Below are 22,750 nucleotides of genomic sequence, written 5' to 3'. Positions count from 1 at the left end.
ACTCTACTTTTATGCAGAGCATACTTTCAAAAAGTATAAAACATGCAAATAAACAGAACAATGTGACTCATAATAGAGTGGGGAAAAAAGTCATCTAAGCAGATCCATGGATCAATCAAATTGAAGTTGACAGACAAGAACTTTTAAATACGTATTATAAGAATTTGTAGGAAAATATAGATTATAATGGGTGAATATATTGGGATGTTTCAGGAGATACATTAAAGTAAAAAAATAACCAAATGGAAATTATAGAACAAAGAAATAAGATATCTGAAATAAAAACTTCATGGGACTAGTTAAACAACATATTGGACAAAGAAGAAACTGAACTTGGATACGGATCAATAGAAATAAGTCAAACAGAAGCAAAAGAATAAAAATGGTTGACAAATGCTAACTGAGCATTAATGACTTCTGGCTGAAATTTTAATAATTCGATGAAAAACATCAACTCAAAGATCCAAGAAGCTCAGAAAACCTTAAACAGAAAAAATACATAGAGAACCACACTTAAAACATCCATAACCAAACTGCTGAAACCAGTATCAAAGGGAAAATTTCAAAAACAACAGAGAAACATATACACACACAGACCTGAGAACAGTGATATGAAAAATGAGTATTTTCTCATCAGTAGTAATTGAAGCCAAAAGACAAATGGGCTCTTTTTGTGGTGCCTCAGAGGCAGTTGGCTGCCTCGGTATGAAGCTGAACATCTCCTTCCCAACTATTGGCTGCTAGAAACTCATCGAAGTAGATGGTGAATGCAACTGCATACCTTTTATGAGAAGTGAATGGCCACAGAAGTTGCTACTGTTGCTCTAGCTGAAGAATGGAAGGGTCATGTTGTCTGAATCAGTGGTGGAAATGACAAGGTTTCCTCATGAAGCAGGTTGTCTTGACTCATGACTGTGTTCACCTTTTGCTGAGTAAGGGGCGTTCCTCTTATAAACCAAGGAGAACTGGAGGAAAAAACTGCAAATGAGTTCGGGGGTACATTATGGTTGCCAAGCCTTCTTAACTTGTGTTTTAAAAAAAGGAGAAAAGGAAATTCCTGGACTGACTGGTACTACTGTGCCTTGTCATCTGGGGCCCAAAAGAGCCAGCAGAATCAGCAAACTTCTCAGTTTTTCTAAAGAAGATGCTGTCCACCAGTATGTTGTGAGAAAGCTCCTGAAAAAAGAAGGTAAGAAACCCAGGACCAAAGCACCCAAGATTCAGCATCTTGTTAATCCACGTGTCCTGCAACATAAATTTTTGGCAAATAGCCCTGAAAAATAGTGTACTAAGGGAAATGAGGAAGAGACTGCAGAATATGCTTGACTTTTGGCCAAGAGAATGAAGGACGCCAAAGGAAAACACCAGGAACAGATTGCCAAGAGACGAAGGCTGTCCTCTCTGAGAGCTTCTAAGTCTGAGTCCAGTCAAAAATAAAATTTTCTAAGAGTTACAAATAAATAAGATCATATATTTAAAAAAATACAAATGGAATGACGCCTTTTAAGTGCTGGGGAAAAAATTGTGAATCCAGAATTCTATATGTATAGCAAAAGATAACCTTCAAAAATTAAAATTAATTAATTTCCCATCAGCAGACCAGTACTACAAGAAATGTTAAAAAAGTTTTTAGACTGAAGAGAAATAATGTTAGGTGGAAATTTAAATACACAGAAAGATTGAGGAGCTCTAGAAATAATATATGTGTGGGTAAGTATATGAGATTAATTTTTCTTTTCTTAAATAGTTTAAAACTAAATTGACTCTTTAGATTTAAAAATAATATATTGTGGGGTTTATACATATGTATAAGTAAAATACATGATTAACAATAACACAAAGAATGGGAGAAAGTATAAACAAAATTGTACTGTTGTAAGTTTCATTATAAGAGAAGTGATACAATATTAAAGATAGACAGTGAATTATAGATTGCATATTATAATTTTTAGAATGACCTCTAAGAAAATAAAGCAAATATAGCTAAGAAGCCAAAGAGAAGATAAAATGGAATATTAAAAAATATTTTATAATCTCAAAAGACAGAAAAGAATATCCATGGAAAAATTTAGATTTGATAAATTAAAAATAAATACAAAGATTGCAGATATAAGTGAACCATATCAATTATTATATTAAATGTAAATGTAGTACACATTCCAGTAAAAATTCAGGGATTATGAGACAATTTTTTTTTTTTTTAAAAAAGGTCTGATTGAATGTTGTTTACAAGAGATCCACTTTACTTAGTAAAACACAAGTAGCAAAAGAAGGGAAAAAGAATTCCATGAAAAACTAACCTACATGAGATAAAGTAGACTTCAAAGCAAGTAAAACAAAAGCACAATTCATAATTATAAAAGGGTGAATTAATGAATATAAAAATGTAAATATAAAAAATCCTATGCTTGTATGGCCCTAATAAGAGATATTCAAAATATATAAACAATAATTGACAAAACTAAAGAATCTCTATTATCTCTACAACTACGTTCATACTCCTTAGATAGGAGATTTCTCTGTTATCTGTCCCCAGATTTCTTTTTGGCCTCATTTTAATATCTTTGCAGCTCTAAGCTATTCCATATATTAGGTATTGTTTTTTCCTGGTAGCAAGACCAATTTGTAATTCAGATAAGGCAATGACTTATAATAAGAGTTAAGGTTGCTCAACTAGTACAACATCACCATCTTAATTCCTGAGTATAGATTTACCAAAATTGCCATAGTAACTTCATAATATTTCTTCCTAATTACCATCTCAAGCAAGATGACATTCTTACTTCCACTGTATTGCATTGTGAAAGCTTGATTTAGTTCTTCCATTGTTAAAAATTTTCAGAGATCCAAATGATGTATGTAGCACATCTGCGGGAGAGAGGAGACTGGCTAAAAGGGCTTATCAGGTAGAAATGTTTTTTGGAACTAAATAGGGAGAGCAAAATACAGTGGGAACAGAAAGTAACAGTCTTACCAACATGAGCAGAAGATAAAGAAAAGCAAAAATAAATTTCTTTAGACAGAGTCAAAAAAGGTTACTACTAATAACACCCTTTGCCTTACAAATCACAACATTCAAACACTGTGTTCTTGTTGCTTATTTAATTACTACCCTAAGAACAAGAACTGTAACCATCTTGCTCACCATCATACCTGTTCCACTTACTATTGCTGCATAACAGATCACCTAAATTCATTCATTCATGTAAAACATGCTCAGAGATTCTATGTATCAGAACATAGCAGGAATGGCTTGTTGGGACTCTCATCTAGGAAGACTCATCTAGGAAGACAACTATTAGTGACTTAAATGACTAGTATATGGATTCATCTGAGGCTTCCCTCATTTACATATCTAGTCCCAGGATTGGAATGACTCAAAGTCTGGACTCAGGTGTGTTGATTGGAGCACCTATATATGGCTTCTCCCTGTGGCTTTGAGATAAAGCATTACTTCTATAGTCAGAAAAACTCATACCTATTTTAAAATAATAGTTACTTTGAATAGTTTTTATAGGGCTGAATGATCATAGTTAAAAATATTTAGGGTATCTATGTATCTATGTGTACATTTACATTGACACATAGATAATGCGAGTTTTACTGTTATTATTAGGTCCCCATAGTACAGGAAAGCAGGTGTCTTCCGGAGAACTAGGGAAAATATCAGACTCAACAGGCAATAAGGAAGTAGAATAAATGTTAATTTTCATCTAACTGAAGCTTAGCCCTTGATACCACAAGCATGGCTCTTCCAAATAAAGGGTCCCTCCTGATTCAGCACTACAAAAGAGAAATATACCTTTCAGTGTGAAGGAGAATTGTTGCAAATGCACTGGAAAGGAACTGGAGGAATCGTCCCCAAACCACTTTGAAGTGAGGGTGTGAGTTAGGGTTTTTATAGGTAAAGGAAAGGGGGTGGGCAGGCCGTGGTGGCTCAGCAGGTAAGAGTGCTTGCCTGCCATGCCCAAGGACCCAGGTTCGATTCCCGGTGCCTGCCTATGTTAAAAAAAAAAAGGAAAGGGGGTAGGGGCCAAACACTTAGTAATGGCTATACAATGCATTCTTGTCAGGTCAGTGATGACAGTGGATCTTTGTGAGGAGGGCATGGACAAATTTCTCAATCCTGTGTTGTCTAAGCACATCTTCCTTTCCAGATTTAGTTATCATATTTAGATATTGATGTGCAGTTTTTATGTGCAGGGTTTTCATGTCTCTTTTCTTAGCTGATCCTCAGGAATATCAAACTTGTCTTTTGAGGAGGATGTCACTGATTTACTGGGCCACAGCATGTTCTTGATGCTATTCTGTGATCTTATTCCTATAAACAGAATGGAGAAGGTCTGGTTAATGTCCTTCTGGGAACTAAGTACAAAAAGTAGAGTACTCAACTCAGGTAGGTTAAGCATATTTTCCAGCTATACGTTCCCCTCATTGTATTTGTACTCTTCTTATTCTTAAAAAGACATAATTTGTGAGCATTACCCATGTAAGGAAAATGGGTGAAGGTCTCATCTTGTGTAGTTACTTCCAGTTGATCATGGGTAAAGAAAATTTACATATCATTTTGGAGGATGCTCTAGATAAAAACCTACAAAGACGACATAGGCAACAACTAGACAAACAAATTGCAATAAAAATAAAGGTAGTGCTCAAGAGAGCTATTCTCCATCTTTTAGGCAAGTTCATTAACTACTCAGAAAATTAGTAAAGTTTGCTAAGATCTTTAATATGTTCAGTATCACTTTGCATATGATCTAGTATAGAGGAGATATTATCATATTTATTAGATCTATAGGTACAGCACTTAAGACTAATTAATGTACAAGTTCCTCCCTCAGCTGCAGTTGAGTGTTAGGTTTATAATACTATACATGCCATCTCTCCATAGGAGAAGGCCTTAGTACCAATTGCATCTTTTTAAGTTTTAACCACATCATTTTAGCAATCATAGCTTCAGGAGGTATGTTCTTTGTATAATTGTTGTAGTATAGCATCATTGGTCCCCTGTAAAATAGGATGTTGTACTGCAGGTTTCTATTGGCCCTTTGGCACTAAGCAGCAGACCCAGTCTGGAGTCAGTGTTCACTGAAGAACTGAAGCAACTAAGTCTTTTCAGCAGGCAGAGCTGCAAGTGTCTGTAGTAGCAAGATATTTTCAATAACAGCATGTTCCCATCTACTTCTAGAGCATGTCTATGTGATGTGGCTAATACCTTTATAGTTTTAGGGAATGAAAGAAATTAGTTTAGCCAATAATTCAAATGAGGAGACAATATGCACAGTACTAGGAGCCTGAGTTACTATGCAAGCATCTCAGTCAAAATAGAGGTTCAATTATGTTTTTACATTTTTACAAGGAAATAAAATCTATTAGAAGCATATTGTTGTCTAATATTATGCATATCAGTAACTAACATAATTTTTATAACATTGTCTAAAATGTGTATGCAATTTATAGCACATGCAACTTATAATATATCAAATGAACTTAACTATTTTTAGCACATTTTACAAGGTGAAAGAACAATTTTTTTGCAATTGTTTGGCGGGTCTGAAACAATATTTGGTTTCCTATGCAACTAAAACTGTGGGAAAGACTTAACTCTTTTAAAAGTAAGGAGATCTGTTTTTCTTAAACAACCAAGAACATGATAGAGTCAACATAAAGAACAAGAAGTTATTCCAATAAACGAGGCTTTCTGCTTTTTCTTCTGGTTACTCAGAAAATACTTTTATAACTTCTTATGAAAACAGACCAATAATCCAAGAAAACATTTTTACTTTTACAGAGAGAAAATCAAATTTAATTTTCCTCAGTATATTATTTGTTACTAAAGTTTTTTAAAAATTTAAAGATAGGCCCATCAAATCTTTTTGAACTTTGACCATAACTTCCTTTTCCACGAACTTTCTGTGACTTACTGTATCTGTTCAGGTTTTGTCCTATGTTTTCTTTTTTCTCTTTCTATAACAACTAGTCATTTTATTTTAGGGAAAATTACTCTCTTTTTCCTTTTAATAAAAACACATCCTTTATATTCTGCATACTTATGTTATCAAAATGATTTTAAAAACTGTCTTCAAGCAAAAATCTTACAATATACAATTACCATCACAATGAAACTTGTTGGATTAATGTCAAATACCTAAAACACTTTAGTCAATGCATTTTTAAAACAGTAATATACAACTTTTAACAAGAATTAGTGGCATTCTACAAAAGCTTGAAGAATGTAATATACATATGTATATTAGTCAAGGTTCTCTAAAGAAACAGAACCAACGGGAGATATCTATAAATATGAGATTTATAAAGGTGTCTCACACACAGTCAGAATGGAAGAGTCCAAAATCCACAGGGCAAGCTGTGAAGCTGGCAGCTCTGATGAAGGCTCTGATGAAACTCCACAGGAGAGGCTCTCTGGCTGAAGAAGCAGTGAAAGAGTCTCTCTTCTTCCTTAACAGCCTTCAAATGATTGGATTATCTCATTGTGGGAGACATGCCTTAGTTGATGGTAGATGTAGTGAGCCACAGATGCAATCAGCTGACTGATGATTAATACACCAGCCTTCTGGTTTATCAACAGGCCATGAAATATCCTTGCAGCAGCAATCAGGCCTGCGCTTGCCTTACCAGACAACTGGGCATAATCACTTGGCCAAGTTGATGCCAGAACCTAACCATCATAATAAGTCACCTCATTTATGATTTCTTTTACAAAACAAATGTAATTGTTAGATGGTATTAAAATTTAAAGTCCCATTCTTAGGATAATTTTCACCATTGTCCAATTTATACTTTAGCTGGCAGCATTATAATAGAAAATTAATTTTTCTCTCTTTTTTTCAGCTTAGACCAATTATTTAAGATACAACCTAAAGGAGACATACCTGGCACATTCTGAGAGTTTCCAATGGCTAGGCAACGTTAACAGAAATCACAAAGACAAAACATTAGGACAGGAGTTTTTCGAAGTCAAGTTCTCCAACTTAAAAGCAAAGAAAATACACGAAGATAAAGCAATGCAACTAGTAGCTCCTTAATAACAAATGGCTTCCCCAACTTAAAAATATAAACCAACAGGGGAGCCACAAAGCTGGAGTTGCTGGTTGTAGGGCTCAAACCCACCACGTTCACATTCACGAGCCCAGATCAATTCAACATTCTCTTGGTTTGGGAAGACTGGCAATGTGAAAGTAAACATAGCACAAACAGACGGTTAAAATGAAAGTAAGTAGAGATCATAAGAGAAAAGATCATACACTTACCTAGCACAGGGAAAGTCTTAACTTTAAAATCACTTTCACACAAATGCACTTAGTGTCCACCCATGGCAGAAGTTTCACTCAGGACCTCCAGCCTCAGTCCTCCAGAGAAATCACTGGGCAGATGCTAGGCATGGAGCCAAGGGATCCAGGGAAGCCCGGAAGCTGGCAAGACATGGATTAGGGCTGTGTCTCAGAGCAGCATGGGGGTCCCAACACAGTTACCAGATAGATACCACAAACCTGGCTCTTTCCAACAGAGGGGCCCACCTGATCCAACACTACAAAAAAAAAAACACCTCTTTCAGTATGAAGGTAATTCATTGCAAGTACATTGACAAGGAACTGAAGGAATCTTCCCCAAACCAGTTTGAAGTGAGGATATGAGTTATGGTTTTTATAGGTGAATGAAAAGGAATAGGGGTCAAAAACTAAGTAATGACTGCATGTTGCATTCTTGTCAGGTCAGTGATGATAGTAGATTTTATTGAAGAGGGCATGGGCAAATTTCTCAATCCTGTCTAAGGCATGTCTTCCAGTTTTAGTTGTTATATTTAGCTATATATTTATGTGCAGCTTTCACGTGCAGGGTTTTCATGACTCTTTTCTTAGGTGATGTTCAGGAATGTAAAGCTTTTATCTTGAGGAGAACATCACTGATTTTCTGGGCCACAGGTTGTTTTTTACCCTATTCTGTTATTTTATTCCTATAAGCAAGAACGGAGATGGTCAGGTTAATGTTCTTCTGGGAACTAAATACAAAGAATAGCGTACTCAGTTCAGCTAGAATAGCATCTTTTCCAGCTATCAGAAGAAAATTGTAATTATCATAAACTGAAGCTTAGCCCTTAACCCACCAAATTTTTTATTTTAAAATACTTGAAATTCTATCTGCATATACTTCATATTTCCTTGCCTATTTCACATATTATAATGACCAGCTCCCAGCTCTCCTACCTCCTAGCTGTATAATTTGGGGCAAATTACATAATAGCATCTCTATCTTATCTCTGCTGTAGTAGTGATAATATAACTTGTCTCATAGTATTGTTACATGTGAAGGAGATCATTTATATAAAGCTCTTAGGGCAGTGTTAAGCACAAAATAACTGCATGATAAATAGTAATTGTATTTCTGTTACAATGAAGAACATGTAATGTATTTTAGGCCTTCAATAAAATGATATACTGATTCAACTTTAGTGATGCCCTCTTAGATCTGCATAACTCCCTCTGTCAAATGATTATATATTTTCTCACTAGTCATTAGAGTTCCCTTCTATGCTGCTTATAATTCTTCTACCTCCTCTTTTGTTATTCCAAGTTACTTAATGTTTCTAATTCTAGAAGCCCCCCTTCTCTTTATAATACACTCTGTCCCTAATTTGCTGTCCAATAACAAAGCCTGTTTAAGTAAGTAAAGGAGGCTGCTATAGCTCCGTTGTAGAGTAAAATTTATTGTATATTTAGTCTGCCTATTTCCTATCTGCCCAGTTTTGCTAAGATAGTTTAGGTTGATGAGTGTCTACCTTCCAGATAAATAGCAATACTTATATCAATCAGTATTATATGTGAATTGTGAGTAGATATAAAAACAAAGACCTTTATGAGTTAAAGGTCTCATAAACTTTCAATGATGTAGGAGAACAAATGTTAAGACTTGGAGTTCATATTCAAAGCTATTTGAGCAATTGAAATGAATATTAGTATAGAGTAATATAGTATGAAAATATCTGCACTGTGACTTCTGAGTTCTATTCAAAATATTTCACTAATTTAGTTCTGTGACCTTGAATACATACTTTAAGCTCTTAGAACTTAAAATTTCTCATCCACAAAACAGAAGAGTTGGACTAGTTATCTCAATGACCTTTTCAACTCTAAAATATTATGATTCTTTGAACCTACAGCAATTGTATTGGTCCAGTTTATATAAAGAAGAGGTTGGTGGGGAGAAATATGAAGAAAGATTTTTTAAGTAATCAATGATAGCTCTCAAGTGCTTCAGCATATGAGGATTTACACTGAAGCAGAAACCGGATTTTTTTTTTTTTACAAAGAGAAAGTATGTGGGGCTCTCCAACAATGATAGGAAACCTATTATAAAGAATATTTAATGAATGCCATAAGAATGCAGATTGACAGATAATGAGAATAACAAAATGTTTAATGATCTATTATGGCTATCCTTGTATTTGTCAGGAAAGTGATAGAATAGAAAATAAGAAATATTAGAAATTAAGAGAACGTATAGTGCTTATTATAGAAGGACGTAGATACCACTGAACAAATCACTTAGTATTTGTTACACAATATTCTATTTCAATTAATAAATATAAACTTAAATTTTGAAGCCTCTCTCTCCTTAAAGAATCTTTAAAAACTAATAATCATTTCTTCTGAAGATAGGGGATTTGATTAGGTCCTTTTAAAAAACCCCTTCTAGTTCTTATTATTCTTGATCTATTTTCAGATGACCCTAGATATCACCTATTTAATATTGAGTCTACTTAAAGTAGGTATTTCATATGAAAATAATAAGAAAGTGGATTTTAAATCTTTCCACCATCCATGTTCAATTACACTTTGTATGTCACTCAGTTATTGCTCCTGATTTTTTCCTATATCATTTGTTAAAACAAATTTTTAGAATAATTTCATAGCATGGACATGGGGAAGTCGTTTTCACGGGGGGGGGGGATCCCTTTAAACTTATAGTATTTAATGAATAAGAATTACCTAGGAAGTGCTATCAAAATGTATTTCACTTTTGACATCTGATTTTCAGGTTTAACTGAGCTGAATGATGGTCCGGTTCCCCTGGAACTTGAGCGCTGCAAGTCTCCCACTTCAGGTAAACATGAGTGGTTTTTTTCTTTTTTTCAGACTTATAGTAATTCACTGCAGGAATTTATTCTTTATTTTCATAATTATTATCATGTGAAAGTCATATTATTAATAGTTATCATTCAGTTTCTGAAAATTAACTATAAGCAAATTTTACTCCAAAATCAAATATTAATAGATGTCTTTAAAAGTCTTTTGGGCCCCAGAATAAAATTGTGAGCGGTATGACTGTAATGCTTTTAAAGACGTTTTAAAGAAATGTTATTTCTATTAATAATGCTCAATAAGTATCAAAATAAATTAGTAAAATACAGAAACACTGCCCTCTTCTGACTAGAGCTAAACTGTTGGGAATTATGTACTATAGGTGAAGGATTCAATTATACCATTCTTCTGGACAACGGTTTGGAAACATGTATTAACGGCCTTAAAAATGTGCATCTCTTCTAGAAATTTGTTCCCAGAAATACTTGAAAATTTATCTATGGCATCACTTCTAATGCAAAAAAATAGGAAAAACAACTAAATGCTTTACAATACCCCAAATGAATTATTATGGCAACATAAAAAATAATGAGGAAGTATAGTCACTGACAAAGAAAGAAAAATGATAATATACTGTGAAATAAAATATCAAGATAAAGCATGAGCCCACATATAAAATATGTGGGTATAATTTCTAGGAATAAACCAGTAACAATATAAAAAATATTAACTGCAAAAATATCTGAGTGGTGGGATTATGGGTGGTTTACTTTTTAAATTTTTGTTTATCTGATTATTCTCGTTTTTCTATAACAAATGCATAGTAAATGTGTACATTTTTAAAGCACTAAAAATATTAGGTATATCTTTGACACACTATATGTAGCTCTATTTTCACAAAGGATCAAACATTTGTAATTCGTTTTTATTTAAATTATTTTTTGTTTTAACTTCATGTAAATTTATAAAATTTAATGACTTTATAAAGCAATGATGTAGAATTTTAGATATTCATTTAGAATTGTCACATTTCTTCAATTTACCCTGTCCCCTTAAGAGCTAGTTTTTTATCCTTGTCCCTAGACTAAGTGGAATCTAGTTGTATCCTGTGTAAATGTTTGGTTAATCATGTCCTTTTGATCCTCATTTTACTATTTTTATTTTATATGTTATATCTTTATGGTAATAAATACCTGGTTTAGGTATTTATTATCTCATACCTAGGTATCACAAAAATGTTCTGGCAGGTTCTTCTGCTTTCCCTCCCTGTTACAATTCATTTTGCATATAATGATCCAAAATTAATCCCCTCGAAATATTACTTTAGTTATAAATTTTCTTGTAGTCAGAAACTTTCAGTATAAGATATAATTCAATATCCAAATCAAATTTAAATAACTTATCCTTACTCTAAATTCTCATCCATAATCTTTGAATAGTAATACACTTATATGGTTCAAGCATCAAACAGAAATGGAGTGAAAATTCTCCCTCCCATCCTGTCCCTGTATATTGTTTCCATCATCCTAAAAGATATTATTATTAGTTGTTTTTTTTATTCTTTCAGACAATTCATGTTTGTAAACAAGCCAAAAAGACAGATGTTGGGCGGGCCGCGGTGGCTCAGCGGGCAGGAGTGCTTGCCTGCCGTGCCGGAGGACCCCGGTTTGATTCCCGGCCCCAGCCCATGTAAAAAACAAACAAACAAACAAAATATAATAAAACAAGAAAATGTTTAAAAATGTTTCCCTTCCTTCCATCCTTCCTTCCTTCTCTGTCTTTCCTTCCTTTCCTCCCTCTCAAAAAAAAAAAAAAAAGACAGATGTTCTTTTCTGCTTCCTGTTTTATGCAAAAAGTTATATTTATATGCATTTTTACTATACCTCCTTGTTTCATTTCGCAGTGTGTCCTTTCTTTCTATTTCATTTACTTAAAGCATTTCTTCATTCTTTTTCACATTGTATGATATTCCATTGCATGCAGATACTATTTAGTGATCATGTTTAAAGACATTTACTTTGATACCAATCTTCTGCTATTTCAAATAATGTTTCATTGTCTAACCATGGTACATATATCATTTTAAATGTGTGCAGGTATTTCTATGGGATATAGTCCTAAACTAGTTATTTAGGGTTAAAGAGTATATGCCTAATTTTTATAGAATATTCACAAATTGTTCTCTATAGGATTTGCAACGATTTCTTCTCCTTCTAGCAATAACATGCAAACATTGGTTACCAATCAATTTTTTGGATTTTTGTGTATCTAAAAGGTAAAAAGGATATCTCAATGTAGCTACAATTTACATTATAAGTGATGTTGAACATATTTTCATATGTTTAAGAGAAATTTTAAGTTCTTTTTAACCATCTATTCGTATATTTTGCCCATTTTCTGTTGAGCTCGTCTTTTAGGTATGATTTTGTAGACACTCTTTATAAGTGAATGAGACTAGGCCTTTGTGACATAAGATCCAGATATTTTAGTCTTTGTTTGTTTGTTTTGCTTGTGGCATCTGTTGACTCAGAGCAAGTATTTTTTTCTAGTTAGAGAAGTTGTAGGTTTATAGAACTATCATATATAAAATATATAAAATACGGAGTTCCCAAATACCATCATATTATTAACACCTTGCATTAGTGTGGTTATTTTTTTTTTGAAATCTTTTGTTTTTTTATACTTTTTTTTATTAATTAATGTAAAAAAAGAAATTAACCCAACATTTAGAAATCATACCATTCTACATATGCAATCAGTAATTCTTAACATCATCACATAGATGCATGATCATCGTTTCTTAGTACATTTGCATTGGTTTAGAAGAACTAGCAACACAACAGAAAAAGATACAGAATGTTAATATAGAGAAAAAAATAAAAGTAATAATAATAGCAAAAAAAAAACCAAAACCTATAGCTCAGATGCAGCTTCATTCAGTGTTTTAACATGACTACTTTACAATTAGGTATTATTGGGCTGTCCATTTTTGAGTTTTTGTATCTAGTCCTGTTGCACAGTCTGTATCCCTTCAGCTCCAATTACCCATTATCTTACCCTGTTTCTAACTCCTTCTGGACTCTGTTACCAATGACATATTCCAAGTTTATTCTCAAATGTCGGTTCACATCAGTGGGACCATATAGTATTTGTCCTTTAGTTTTTGGCTAGACTCACTCAGCATAATGTTCTCTAGATCCATCCATGTTATTACATGCTTCATAAGTTTATCCTGTCTTAAAGCTGCATAATATTCCATCGTATGTATATACCACAGTTTGTTTAGCCACTCTTCTGTTGATGGACATTTTGGCTGTTTCCATCTCTTTGCAATTGTAAATAACGCTGCTATAAACATTGGTGTGCAAATGTCCGTTTGTGTCTTTGCCCTAAAGTCCTTTGAGTAGATACCCAGCAATGGTATTGCTGGGTCGTATGGCAATTCTATATTCAGCTTTTTGAGGAACCGCCAAACTGCCTTCCACAGTGGTTGCACCATTTGACATTCCCGCCAACAGTGGATAAGTGTGCCTCTTTCTCCGCATCCTCTCCAGCACTTGTCATTTTCTGTTTTGTTGATAATGGCCATTCTGATGGGTGTGAGATGATATCTCATTGTGGTTTTGATTTGCATTTCTCTAATGGCCAGGGACATTGAGCATCTCTTCATGTGCCTTTTGGCCATTTGTATTTCCTCTTCTGAGAGGTGTCTATTCAAGTCTTTTTCCCATTTTGTAATTGGGTTGGCTGTCTTTTTGTTGTTGAGTTGAACAATCTCTTTATAAATTCTGGATACTAGACCTTTATCTGATATGTCGTTTCCAAATATTGTCTCCCATTATGTAGGCTGTCTTTCTACTTTCTTGATGAAGTTCTTTGATGCACAAAAGTGTTTAATTTTGAGGAGTTCCCATTTGTTTATTTCCTTCTTCAGTGCTCTTGCTTTAGGTTTAAGGTCCATAAAACCGCCTCCAATTGTAAGTTTCATAAGATATCTCCCTACATTTTCCTCTAACTGTTTTATGGTCTTAGACCTAATGTTTAGATCTTTGATCCATTTTGAGTTAACTTTTGTATAGGGTGTGAGACATGGGTCTTCTTTCATTCTTTTGCATATGGATATCCAGTTCTCTAGGCACCATTTATTGAAGAGACTGTTCTGTCCCAGGTGAGTTGGCTTGACTGCCTTATCAAAGATCAAATGTCCATAGATGAGAGGGTCTATATCTGAGCACTCTATTCGATTCCATTGGTCGATATATCTATCTTTATGCCAATACCATGCTTTTTTGACCACTGTGGTTTCATAATATGCCTTAAAGTCAGGCAGCGCAAGACCTCCAGCTTCGTTTTTTTTCTCAAGATGTTTTTAGCAATTCAGGGCACCCTGCCCTTCCAGATAAATTTGCTTATTGGTTTTTCTATTTCTGAAAAATAAGTTGTTGGGATTTTGATTGGTATTGCATTGAATCTGTAAATCAATTTAGGTAGGATTGACATCTTAACTATATTTAGTCTTCCAATCCATGAAGTGTGGTTATTTTTATATTTAACTATTATAATTTTAATTTTATTATTTTATACAATTCATGAAAGGACATTTTTATAATTCTACCATTAACTATAGCCCATCATTTACAATAGGGTCACTGTGTTCTACTGTCCTGTTTTTTTCTTTTAATTTTTATTCTAGTAACATGTACATGGCCTAACATTTCCCTTTACCCACATTCACATATATAACTCAGTACTGTTAATTACATTCACAATGTTGTGCTACCATCATTACCATCCATTATCAAGACTTTATAGACAACTTAAAAAGATAGAGTCACTGCTTTAAATTCTTTTGGGAATATACCTAGTGTGCTGGTTTGGAAGGATGTATGTCTCCTAGAAAAGCCATGTTTTAATCTAAAATCCCATTTCGTAAAGGCAGAATAATCTCTATTCAGTACTGTATGTTTGAATCTGTAATTAAATCATCTCCCTGGAGATGTGATATAATCGAGAATGGTTGTTAAGCTGGATTAGGTGACATGTCTCCACCCATTTGGGTGGATCTTGATTAGTTTCTGAAGTCCTATAAGAGAGGAGAATAAGAGATTCAGAGAGAGCATAGCAGAATGACATAGCCATGAGAAGCAGAGTCCACCAGCCAGCAACCTTTGGAGATGAAGAAGGAAAATACTTCCCGGGGAACTTCATGAAAGAGGAAGCCAGAAGAAGCTAGCAGATGATGCTATGTTTGCCATGTGCCCTTCCAGATGAGAGAGGAACCCTGACTGTGTTCACCATGTGCCTTTCCAGATGAGAGAGAAACTCTGACTGTGTTCACCATGTGCCTTCTTACTTGAGAGAAAAAGAGAGAGAGACCCTGAACTTCATCGGCCTTCTTGAACCAAGGCATCTTTCCATGGATGCCTTTGATTGAACATTTCTATAGACTTGCTTTAATTGGGACATTTTCTTGGCCTTAGAACTGTAAGCTAGCAACTTGTTAGATTCCCCTTCTTAAAACCCACTCCGTTTCAGGTATACTGCATTCTGGCTGGCAGCTAGCAAACTAGAACAGATTTTGGTACCGGAGAGTGGGGTGCTGCTGCTGTGGTTTGCAAATACCAAACATGTTAGAACAGCTTTTTAAATGGATAAGGGGAAGAATCTGGAAGAGTTGTTAGAACCTTGACAGAGAAGGCCTAGAATGCTTTGAAGAGACAGTTAGTAGAAATGTGGACTCTAAAGATACCTCTGATGAGGCCTTAGACAGAAATGAGGCATGTCCTATTGCAAACGGGAAGGAAAGCTATCCTTGTTTTAAAATAGCAGATAATCTGGCAAAATTGACGAGTGACTTTGGCTGGAAGGCAGATTTTAAAATCCATCAACTTGGATATTTAGCAGAAGAGATCTCCAAATTAAATGTCGAAAGTGCAGCCTGGTTTCTCCTCACAGCTTATGGTGAAATGTGACAGGGAAGAGATAAACTGAGAACTGAACTCTTGAGTACAAAGAAACCAGAAGCTGATATTCTGGAGAATTTCAGGCTTCCTGGAAGGGAGATCCCAGACAACTGTGCCCCACATGAGAACTTGACCAAATGTGGAACCAGTTAGCCACTTCAGAGAAAGCCAGGATTGTACATGGAGTTATCCAGGAAGTATTTGTGGAAACTCCTTATGTCTGATGGGTATGATCCAAGCCTACTGCATAGAAAGCCAATGAGAGTGTTGTAAGATCTATATAAAGAGAACCACTGCCAGTCAGGACTGAAAGGGACAGAGAAGGGACACATTGGAGGAAAAATAACTTCAGAGGCAAAACTATGGAGGCTGAGGTCTGAAGTCAAGAACCCTCGGGTCAGGAGAGCAAACCCACCCAAGCCCATGGAGAGGGTGAGTTTGCCCCAGAGACAGAGGATGGGCCTTCCACCTGGTTGCAGTGAAAGAGTCATGCCACCTCAGGCCTTGGAGAGAGTGAAGCACATTCCTTGGGGTTTGGGGAGAGCCTGGCTGCCACCACATGGTGGAACATCCAGAAATCACAGAGAGCCCGGGTGCAGCCCCAATGCTTAGAGAGGGTGGAGCCTAGAAAAAGGGTCTCCCCAATGTCCCCCAGGGTTGCATTTGAAGAGAGGCAGGCCTCTGCATAGGCCCTTGAAAAGGGTGGGACTTCCGCTTTCAGAAACCCCGAGGATAAATGACTCTCAGACTTTGAAATCTAATGGACTTTGTCCTGAAGGTTTTCAAAACTGCTTGGGTCTGGTGACCCCTGTGTTCCTTCCTCCCTATGGAAATGTGTATATGTTGCCTATGAATGTTCCTCCTTTGTATGTTGGCAGCAAATAACTTAAGAGTTTTCAAAGATCCAGAGCAAATGGAGAAAATTTTACCTTAGGACTGTCCATGCCTTTAACTAACTTTGATGAGACTTTGTACTAATTTTAATCTTGTATTAATTTGTATTTGAAATGTTACTGGAATGTTTTAAGATTCTCTGATATTGTTATGAAATTAATGTATTTTGTATATGGGGAAAACATGTCTTTTTTTAGGGTCCAGAGGGTGGAATGTGCTGGTTTGAAAGGATGTGTGTCCCTTAGAAAAGCCATGTTTTAATCCTAATCCCATTTTGTAGAGGCAGCCATTTCTTCTCATCCCTATTCAGCATTGTATGTTTGAAACTGTAATTAGATCATCTCCCTGGAGATGTGATGTAATCAAGAGCTTCTTCACACTCAAAGAACAAGTAACAAAAGAAAAAAATAGATATATGGGACCTCATCAAAATTTAAAACTTTTGTACCTCAAAGGACTTTATCATGAAAGTGCAGTGACAACCTACAAAATGGGAGAAAATATTTGGAAACCACATATCTGATAAAGATTTAACATGCAGTATATATAAAGAAATCCTTAACAACAAAAAGACAACCTAATTAAAAATGGGCAAAAGCCTTTTACGGCCATCCTTACAAAGAAGATATACAACTGCAATAAATGAAAAGATGCTCAACATCATTAACTATCAGGAAAATACAAATCCAAACCACAATGAGATACTATTTCATACCTATTTGAATATCTGTTAATAATAAAAAAAAGATAACGCATTGGAGAGGGTATGTAGAAATAGGAACACTCAATCACTGCTGGGTGGGAATGGAAAATGGAGCATCCACTGTGGAAGACAGCTTGGCAGTTCTCAGAAAGATAAGTATAAAACTACCATTTGACTTGGCATTCCCATTACTAGGTATTTTAGTAATCTCCAGGGAGATGATCTAATTACAGTTTCAAACATACAATGCTGAATAGGGATGAGAAGAAATGGCTGCCTCTACAAAATGGGATTAGGATTAAAACATGGCTTTTCTAAGGGACACACATCCTTTCAAACCAGCACATTCCACCCTCTGGACCCTAAAAAAAGACATGTTTTCCCCATATACAAAATACATTAATTTCATAACAATATCAGAGAATCTTAAAACATTCCAGTAACATTTCAAATACAAATACAGTACCATTCTGTTTTGATTACTTTGGATTTGTAAGAAGGTGTGAGATCAGAAAGTGTGAATCCTCCAACTTTATTTTTATTTTTCAAGATGGTTTCAGCTATTAGGAGACCGTTACCCTTCCATATATTTGATGATTGGCATTTCCATTTCTGCAAGGAAGGTTGTCTTAATTTTTATTGGGATAGCATTGAATCTGTGAATTGCTTTGGGTAGGATTGATATAATGATATTTAGTCTTCCAGTCCATGGACATGGGATGTACCTCCATTTTTTTTTTTTAGCTCTTCTTTAATTTCTTTTAGCAATGTTTTGTAGTTTTCTGTGTACATCCTTAGTTAGATTTATTCTTAGATATTTGATTATTTTAGCTGCCATTATGAATGAATTGTTTTTCTTAATTTCTTCTTCTGATTGCTCATTACTTGTATGTAGAAGCACTACTGATTTTGGAGTGTTGATCTTGTAGTCTCCCACTCCACTGAATTCATTTATTAGCCATAAGAGCTTTTTGTGGCTTTTTTAGGATTTCATTTATATAAAATCATATTATCTACGAATAGAGAAAGCTTTACCTCTGCCTTTCTAATTTGAATGCCTTTCATTTCCTTTTTCTTCCTTAATTGCTCTGGCAAGAACTTCCTGTACAATGTTAAATACCAGTGGTGACAGTGGGCATCATTATCTTGTTCTTGATCTTAGAGGGAAAGTTTTCAGTCTTTGAGCATTAAGTGGGATGTTAACTGTGAGCTTTTCATATATGACTTTTATTATATTAAGAAGTTTCCTTCTTTACTAGTGTTCTTGGGATTTTTATCATGAAAGGGTGCTGTATTTTGTCAAAGGCCTTTTCTGCATCAATTGTGATGATCATGTGGTTATCCTCCTTTATTTTGTTAATATGGTGTATTACATTAATTGATTTTCTTATTTTGAACCAACCTTACATATCAGAGGTATAGCCCATTTGATCATGGTGTATACTTCTTTTGATATAAGTAGGATTCAGTGTACTAGTATTTTGATGACAATTTTTGCATCTGTATTCATAAGAAATATAAGTCCGTAGTTATCTTTTCTTGCATCTTTATTTTGTTTTGGAAAGAAGATAATGTTGGCCTCATAGAATTAGGGAATGTTCCTGCCTCTTCAATGTTTAGGAAGAGTTTGAGCAGAATTAGAGTTAAATTTACTTGGAACATTTGGTAGATTTCCCCTGTGAAGCCATCTGGTTCTGGGTTTTCTTTGTTGGGTGCTTTTGATAACAAACTCAATCTCTTTATTTGTGATTGGTTTGTTGAGATACTCTATTTATTCTTCAGTCAATGTAGGTAATTTTGTTTTCTAAAAATTTGTTGATTTCATCTAGATTATACAATTTATTGCCATACTGTTTTTCATAGTATCCTAGTACAATCACCCTTATTTCAGCAGGGTCAGAGTAATGTCTGCCTTTGCAATTCTGATTTTCTTTATTTGTACCTTCTCTCTTTTTTTCTTTGTCAGTCTAGATAAAGGTTTGTCAATTTATTGATCTTTTCAAAGATTCTCTCTATTGCTTTTTGTTTTCTATTTCACTAACCTCTGTTCTAATCTTTGTCATTTCCTCCTATATGCTCACTCTGAATTTAATTCTCTCTTTTTTCTAGTCCATACAGGTTTGACATTAGGTCTCTTATTAAAAGTCTTCCTTTTTTAATATAAACCTTTATAACTATAAATTTCCCTCTCAACACTGCCTTCACTGCATCCCATAAATTTTGTTATGCTGTATCTTCATTTTCATTTGCCTCAAGGTATTTCCTAATTCCACTTCTGATTTCCTCTTTAACCTATTGATTGTTTAAAAGTATGTTGTTTATGTTCACTTATTTGTGAACTGTCCATTTTGTCCTCTGTTTATTTCTAACTTCATTCCTAGGTGGTCAGAGAATATACATTTTATGATTTCAGTATTTTTTAAAGTATTGAGACTTATTTTGGACCTAACATATGGTCTATCTTGGAGAATGATCCATCTGCACTTGTATTAGCTAGGGTTCTCTAGAGAAACAGAATGAGCAGGAGATATCTATAAATATAAAATTTATAAAAGTATCTCACACAACCGTGGGGATGTAAGAGTCCAAAATCTGTAGGGCAGGTCATGACCTGGCAGCTCCAATGAAGATCCTCAATGAACTCTCAGGAGAGGCAGGCTGGCTGAAACAGGAAGAGTGATTGTCTCTTCTGAGTCCTCCTTAGAAGCCTTCTGGTGATTAAGTTAAGTATCACTCATTGCAGAAGACACTCCCCTTAGCTGACTGCAGATGCAGCCAACGTGGTCATGATTTAAGTCCATGAAATGCCCTCCTTGCAACAGATAGGCTAGCACTTGCCCTACCAGACAAATGGGCACTACCATCTGGCCAAGTTGACACATGAATCTGACCATCACAGCACTCAAAAAGAATGTGTATTCTGTTTTTGTTGGGTGAAATGTTCTATATATGTTTATTAGGTCTAGTTGATTTAAGATATCATTCAAGTCCTATACGTCCTAATTGATCTTCTGACTAGATGTTCTATCCACTATTGAAAGTGGTGTATTTTCTTTGTGGCTATCATGGGGTTAAAATTTAACATCCTAAATTTATAACAATCATATTTGACTTCATACAAACTGAACTGTAATGGCATCCTCATATACTTTTTCTATTCCCTTCTATCTACCATTTTATGTACTTGTTACCACTTAAATCTTTGTACATTGTGTGTCCAAAACCAGATTTATTATTTACTTTTTATGCATTTGCATTTTAGCACCTGTTGGAAGTAAGCAAAAGAGTTACATACCAAATAACAGAATGCAATAATACTATACTAGCATTTCTAATTATCAAAATGGTTACCTTTACCACAGGTCTTTATTTCTTTATGCTGCTTTGAACCACTGTCTAGTGTCCTTTCCTTTCCATTTGAAGAACTCCCTTTCACATTTCTTATAGGGCATTGAAATCCCTCAGATTTCATTTATCTGAAAATGTCTTACTTTCACCCTCATTTATTTTTCTAAGGGAAAAATGTGCCTTTATTTTTTTTTCTGAATTATCATAGTATACTTTTTGGCATTATCATCATATAGCTGTGTACTTACCACAATCAAATTTTTTTTCTTTTTTTTTTGAAAAATAACATATATACAAAAAAGCAATAAATTTCACAGTACATTGCAACAATTAGTTGTAGAACAGATTTCAGATTTTGGTATAGGTTACAATTCCACAGTTTTAGGTTTTTACATCTAGCTACTCTAAGATACTGGAGACTAAAAGAAATATCAATATAATGATTCAGCAATCATTTATTTGTTAAACCCTAACCTGTTTGTATTATTCTGCCATCACCTTTGATCTTTCTCTTTAAAGAATATTTTAATTCTTTTAAGATATTTGGGCTATGCCTATTTTAATTTTTTCTCATGTTAGAAGGAGCTGTTGATAATATGAGATGGGGAATGAAACTAGTTGATGTTCTGGAGAAATTGGGCCCTCTGTATTTCAGGACTTATCTGGTCCAGGGACCCATCTACAAGTTGTAGGTTGCTGGAGAGTTATCCTGGTGCATGGAACTTTTATAGAATCTTATATAACTCCCTAGATGTTCTTTAGGGTTGTCACGAATGGTTTTGGTTGGAGTTTGACCAGCTATGATAGGTAGCAATATCTAACAGAAGCTTGCATAAGAGTAAACTCCAGGGCGGGCCGCGGTGGCTCAGCGGGCAAAGTGCTTGCCTGCTATGCCGGAGGACCTCGGTTCGATTCCCGGCCCCAGCCCATGTAACAAAAACGGAGAAACAGAATACAATAAAACAAGAAAATGTTTAAAAATGTTTCCCTTTCTTCCTTCCTTCCTTCCTTCTATCCTTCCTTCCTTCTCTCTGTCTTTCCTTTAAAAAAAAAAAAAAAAAAAAAAAAAAGAGTAAACTCCAGAGTAGCCTCTCGACTCTATTTGAACTCTCTAAACCACTGACACCTTATTTGTTACACTCCTTTTCCTCCCTTTTGTTAGGTTGGCATTGTTAATCACATGCTGCCAGGGAGACTTTCACCCCTGGATGTCATGTCCCACCTGGTGGGGAGGGCAATCATTTCACTTGCGGAGTTGGGCTTAGAGAGAGGGAGAGGCCACATCTGAGCAACAAACGAGGTCCTCTGGAAATAGCTCTTAGGCATACCTATAGGTAGGCTAAGCTTCTCTGCTACATAGATAAGCTTCACATTAGCAAGCCTCAGGATCAAGGGCTTAGACTATTGCATTGGGTGTCCCTAATGTTTGACACAGTATCAGGGGTTTCCCTGGTGGTAAAGTTTAATAGTTCCATATTTTTTCTCCCGTCCCTCTAGGGACTTTGCTAATACTATTTGATTATCTGCTTATTACACTCTGGGATAGATCCAGGCATTACATTAAGCTATAGAGGATTAAAGACTCTTATTCTTATTCTGGGCTCCCTGTGTTTGGATTGTTTAAATGATTTCTGTAGACAGGTTGAGTTAGATTATGTGCTACAGAAAATTTAGTTTCTGGACAAAATATGCTTTTCTTCCTTTAGTCTCATGGAGTAGATGAAGTTCTAAAATATAGACAA

At 35.0% G+C, this 22,750-nt stretch overlaps 1 protein-coding gene and 1 pseudogene across 3 annotated transcripts in view; both read left to right on the top strand.

Moving 5' to 3' along the window:
* The window catches only part of STXBP5L (syntaxin binding protein 5L), a 437,423-nt gene that overhangs the window by 309,560 nt on the left and 105,113 nt on the right, over positions 1 to 22,750 (top strand). For all 3 annotated transcript variants that reach the window (XM_077118203.1, XM_077118202.1, XM_077118204.1), the window contains one exon: positions 10,057 to 10,122. In XM_077118203.1, the coding sequence (XP_076974318.1) occupies positions 10,057 to 10,122 (66 nt within the window). The remainder of the gene's footprint in view (positions 1 to 10,056; positions 10,123 to 22,750) is intronic.
* On the top strand, positions 706 to 1,437 carry LOC143648340 (small ribosomal subunit protein eS6 pseudogene; annotated as a pseudogene).

The sequence above is a fragment of the Tamandua tetradactyla genome, chromosome 10 (assembly GCF_023851605.1).
Source record: "Tamandua tetradactyla isolate mTamTet1 chromosome 10, mTamTet1.pri, whole genome shotgun sequence".
Classification (NCBI taxonomy): domain Eukaryota; kingdom Metazoa; phylum Chordata; class Mammalia; order Pilosa; family Myrmecophagidae; genus Tamandua; species Tamandua tetradactyla.
Note: the sequence above shows the minus strand (reverse complement) of the source record. Positions and strands in the feature narration are given on the sequence as shown.